The 5,626-nt window shown below is 34.6% G+C and overlaps 1 protein-coding gene across 1 annotated transcript; it reads left to right on the top strand.

The window, feature by feature from the left end:
* Positions 1–2,446: 2,446 nt before the first annotated feature.
* LOC125220771 (SWI/SNF complex component SNF12 homolog) lies at positions 2,447–5,360 on the top strand. Its single transcript, XM_089065630.1, has 3 exons — positions 2,447–2,547; positions 2,996–4,609; positions 4,920–5,360. Exons 2-3 carry the CDS (start codon positions 3,054–3,056, stop codon positions 4,984–4,986), a joined length of 1,623 nt encoding a protein of 540 aa, XP_088921756.1. The 5' UTR covers positions 2,447–2,547; positions 2,996–3,053; the 3' UTR covers positions 4,987–5,360.
* Positions 5,361–5,626: the final 266 nt, after the last annotated feature.

Here is a 5,626-nt window from a genome sequence, read left to right as displayed (position 1 = left end):
TGGTCCTTCCTCACCATAGTGGCATAATGATTTGGTGTGTCTCACCAATAACTCTTTGACAATTGAAAATAAAAAAGGGTCTACATGCCAAATCACTTGGATATATATTTGTCAACCTTATATCTATATTTAAAGACACACATTTAATTATTTTATGGAAAATGTAATAAATTAAATATAGGAATTATACTTATCATATGAATTAATGAATTGATGTAATTAATATACCGAGTACAATTTATATTCATTTATATTCATTACATAATATACTAATATAAGTACAAGACATCTCTTATAAAATAATAATATTTTCAGATTATATGAATATTTAATTTTTTATTTTTTATTTTCTTGTGTTAAAAAATCATGATTTTTTAGATGCTAATAAATATAATGAAAATTACAACATACTAATACAAGTACAAGACATCTCTCTTATAAAATAATAATATTTTCAGATTATATAAATATTTCATTTTTTATTTTTTATTTCTTGTGTTCAAAATTCTTGATTTTTGACATGCTAATAAATATAATGAAAATTACAATATATACTACTTATATGCTAACAAAATATAAGTTCAGTCATAATTTTTATTTATGTAAATTTTTTCATCTATATAAATACTAAAACAATTAAAAAAGATTTTATCCATAATAATATAATTTTTTTTCTTAACATGAAAAGTAATGCAATATGATTAATTTTATGTGCATAGTATTATTGTATTATGAAATTAATATGCATATATAGATTGTACTATTAACGTTAATTCATGATTCATATGATATAATTTCTATATTTAATTTAATAGACTTTTCATAAAATGATTAAATGGATGTTTCTAAATTTAGATATAAGGTTGTCAAATTTATGTCCAAGTAATGTGGCATGTAAACCCTTTTTATTTCCAATTGTCAACGAATTATTGGTGAGGTACACCAAATCATTATGCCAGTGAGGAAGGACCATGGAATTTTTATTTAGAGTTCAAGCTATATTTATTTTTTATTGTTGATTTGGTTTATATTTGAAACTATATGTTGATTGCATTTCGGTTAATTGTATTGATATAATCAATCAGTTTTTTATGAAGATCTTGACTAGTTAATCCGAAAAATACAATTTGCGATGAAACCGATGCTTCAAATCTGTGCCAATTCCAAACAAAAATTCGCAATGAAGACGATACACTATCACTACCAATGCCAATTAGATAAAATACAAAATTAACTAACCAAATCTTGGTCGGCTACGCCAATGAGCGAATCGCCTGCGGTTTTTTCTAACTTGACGGATTGCAGGAACAAGAAGAGATCACACAAGAGGTGTTCTATATTGATGGACTTCCTGATATAAGATTATAAATGCTAGGGCCAAATATTTTTTTGGAGCAATTATATCTAGGACTGGGTTGATACGGTTTATTGTACTTAAAATTTTGTATCATTATCGTATCGAAAATGTCGATATGAAAGAATTTCATATCTTTGCCGTATCGAAAGTTTCGGTATATAGGATTTCGGTATACCGAAATTTCGGTATGGATAATATCTATACTATTACAGTATCGAAATTTCGGTATACCGTTTTGAACGGTATATCGAAATTAAATGGATATTTATTTATGATTTTAGGGTTTCTAATAAATATTTTTAATGTATAAATAAATTAAATGGATATTATTTATGATTTTAAACTTTTAATCTTAAAAAAATAAATTATATTATTATTTAATCAGTATAAACGGCATGTATCGATAATTCAATACGTATTGATTTTCGATATATTTCGGTATACCGATAATATCGATATATATCATATATTCGATATAAAACGGTATACCATGGTATAAGAAAATCCATATCATTATCGTATCGAAAACTTACGATACAGTATTGTATAGTATCGGAAATTTCGGTACACCGAAAATTCGATATTTTTTGATATTTTTCAGTACGATACGATCAATATATCATTTTTTCGGTATATTTATCCAGCCCTAATTATATCCAATCACTTCAGGATCTTTTTATTGATAAAAGTAACAAGACTAGAAAACCAAACAGGTGCCTAGTGAAAGAAAAAAGGGTAATTAAAGTAATGAAGAATAAAGAGAAATGTAAATGGATGCATGAATGATGTTTTATTAATAAAAATTTGACATTTTTTTTAGGATATATAAAAAGGTTAAGTGTGATGTCTCTTTAAGGAACGAAGCTGAGTAGTAGTACTAGTTAAACAGAAATCGGAGGATGTTAATACTTAATAGGGTAATGTAATTTTAAAAAAACACAAAAATGAATAAATAAAAATAGAAATACTTTGGTAATTTCATCCCTGAGATGATAACGGGCCCAGCCCATCGCATTTTGAGACTCCAGTGCGAAAAAACCAGAGCCCATATAGCTTGAATTTTAATGGGGCCCGGCCCTTCACGTTTAAAGCTCATCCTATGAGAAGACGAACACACAACTGACGAACTCCAAGTCGCTGACTCGCCTACATGCCGAATTCTACTTTAAATCCGACTCCCCATTCTTCGTGTAAGATCTCTTGTCCGAGCTCCTCCAATCCATGTATTTTCTGTTGATTATAGAAATGCACAACAGCTCAGACAACGTATGTTGAATTGGAAATTGTCGTCTGTAATTCTCTAAGATTAATTGTATTTTTGCTTGCTGGTGAAGCTCCTTTGATTTGAAGAAGTTAGTTTTTATGCGATCCAGATGCTGTTCTTCTGTTTTACTCGTTTTTTGTTGGATTGATGAGTGATTTCCATGAGTTTTAGGGGAATTTAGGGTTTCGGAAACACATTGACTCGTCTTTGCTGGTTAATTTGATGTCAATTTTCCTTCAATTTTTGGATCACTGCTTTGTTTCACAGACTGCAGCTTAATTTATCTGATGCGTGTGTGAGTAAGCTCTTTGTGAAGTTGTTTCTTGTGATAGATGGACTACTTGATTTCTGAATTACTTACCAATGAAATTCAGGAAGGTTTCTGGAAATGCTTAGGTAAGACTACGGGCTCAATCAGTTTTAGATATAGCCATGGCCGCGAATAGCAACAATCCTCAGAAGAACATTGGGGGTTCGTCCCCTTTTGGGAATTCTATGCCTGTGAATCCATCACTACAGCAGCAACTGGGGTCTGGATTTCCGGGCCAGTTTCAGTTTTCAGAAGCTCAGGCGCAAGCGCTTGCCCAGGCCCAGGCTCAGTCGAAGGCACAAGCGCAAGCTCATGCCCATGCTCAAATGATGGCAGCTCATGCACAACTACAAGCTCAGTTGCAAGCTGCTCAGGGGCTTTCGTTTAACCAGGGTCATCCTGGAGGAATGGCAAACTTGGGTTCGCAGTCTCCTTCTCTTTCAGGAGCTGGAAGCATGGGATTGGGAGTCAAACGCTTCCCACAAAAACCACCTGTTCGTCCACCAAGCTTTGTGACATCTAATGTGGCCTCTCCAATGCGGCCAATGGATGCCTCGGCTGCTGCTCGTAGGAAAAAGCAGAAGCTCCCAGAGAAACAGTTACATGAAAGAGTCGCAGCTATTTTGCCTGAGTCAGCTCTCTACACTCAGCTCCTTGAGTTTGAGTCTCGAGTGGATGCTGCCTTGACAAGGAAGAAAATTGATATCCAAGATGCCCTAAAGACTCCAACTTACCTTCAGAAAACTCTGCGTATTTATGTCTTCAACACTTTTGCCAATCAGATTCGCACCATTCCTAAGAAACCAAATGCCGAGCCACCTACATGGACTCTTAAGATTATAGGGAGGATTTTGGAGGAGGGAATGGATGCTGATCAGGCAGCAATGATGCAGAAATCTAACCCCTCGTATCCAAAGTTCTCCGCATTTTTCAAGAGAGTTACCATCACCCTCGACCAGAAAATATACCCTGATAACCATTTAATTATATGGGACAGTACTCGAGCACCAGCTCCTCATGAAGGTTTTGAGGTCAAGAGGAAAGGAGAACAAGAATTTACTGCAAGCATAAGACTAGAAATGAATTATATGCCTGAGAAGTTTAAACTTTCAGCAGCTTTGACAGAGCTTTTAGGTATTGAGGTTGATACTCGTGCCAGAATTATGGCTGCGGTATGGCATTATGTTAAGGCTCGAAAATTGCAGTGCCCAGATGACCCTTCTTCTTTCAACTGTGATCCACCACTTCAAAGAGTATTTGGGGAAGGCAAAGTCAAGTTCACGTCAGTCACACAAAAAATTACGCCCCACCTGTTTCCTCCACAGCCCATTCACCTGGAACATAGGATAAAGCTTTCAGGAAATAGTCCTGTAGGAACTGCATGTTATGATGTATTGGTTGATGTTCCCTTCCCGATACAGAGAGAATTGAATGCTTTGTTGGCCAACACTGAAAAGACAAAAGAGATAGATGCCTGTGACGAAGCAATTTGTGCTGCAATAAGAAAGATCCATGAGCACCGGAGGAGAAGGGCATTCTTTCTTGGATTTAGTCAGTCGCCTGTAGAGTTTATAAATGCACTTGTAGATTCTCAAAACAAGGATCTGAAGCTTGTTTCTGGAGAAGGTAGTCGCAATGCAGAAAAAGAGCGCAATTCAGATTTTTACAACCAGCCATGGTATGATTTATGTTTACATTTATACATTCACTTGAACATCTTGGTGTTTTTGATAATATTATCAACGCAATACTTTGTGAATGGATGTGGAACGTATGGTGAAAAATTTCCGTGAGTCTTTAGCTCATATCTGATCTTGAAACCAGTTAACACGAGGACCAAATTCTTTCAAAAAGTATATCTTTACTGTTTACATTTGCTGATTTGTTGGATGGTGGGATTTTTATAATCTTAGGTATTTAAGTTCAATGGGAATCTCAGTTGTGGCTTTCAGGCGTTTTTAACCTGTTGAAATGCTCTACTTTGACAGGGTTGAAGATGCTGTCATTCGCTACCTCAACCGAAAGTTGCCAGGAGATGCCTCTGGAAACACATAGTTTAGCAGTAACGACACAGCTTACTAGTTAATACAATGCAATTGAATAATTGCTCAGGCTTTATTGTTCGTTGAATGTTGCATAAGGATATCCATGCGTCGAGGCAATCAACTTGCCTCGAAATTAAATGAAGCAAGCTGACTAGGCTATAGAAAAAACTGGCGTTCCCTGTATCTTGATTTTCTGGTTTAGTTTCACCTGCTTTCTTGGTTTGATAAAATTGTTGGAATGTAAAATTATTGTTGTTGAAGTCACACAGCTAACGGTGCCTAGTTGTAGCTGTTCCACTTTGTATTTATACTTCATGGTAATGTGTAGTAGCAGTCTAGATAGAAACCTTAAGGATGTGATTGAGTCATTGAGCTCTCAAATTATTCACTGTTGTTTCTTGCCAAATTCAATTTTTTGTTTGGCATATTTATGTGAGTGTTGGTGAGCCATCATTTTATGTGAATTAAATTAGGCAACATGAGCTAATTGCTACTATTAATTTGTGTATTATTGAGCACTTGTTTTAGTTTTGTAGTGCTGTGTATAACATTGATCTCTCATTTTTTTACTTTGCATTGTTGAGGAGTTTCGTAATAATTTTTGGCACATATTGTTCAGGCATTGATACTACCTAAGAGCATCTCCAATA

This window comes from Salvia hispanica, chromosome 2, assembly GCF_029641045.1.
Source record: "Salvia hispanica isolate PSC_SH4W2 chromosome 2, Shi_PSC_v1, whole genome shotgun sequence".
Lineage (NCBI taxonomy): Eukaryota > Viridiplantae > Streptophyta > Magnoliopsida > Lamiales > Lamiaceae > Salvia > Salvia hispanica.
This window is presented reverse-complemented; position numbering and strand designations above follow the sequence as displayed.

Bases quoted from the DNA above. Each gene is read 5' to 3' on its own strand.
- LOC125220771 (XM_089065630.1), top strand. From the start codon at position 3,054: ATGGCCGCGAATAGCAACAATCCTCAGAAGAACATTGGGGGTTCGTCC. The intron at 4,610-4,919 runs GTATGATTTATG...CTACTTTGACAG, and splicing joins GATTTTTACAACCAGCCATG to GGTTGAAGATGCTGTCATTC.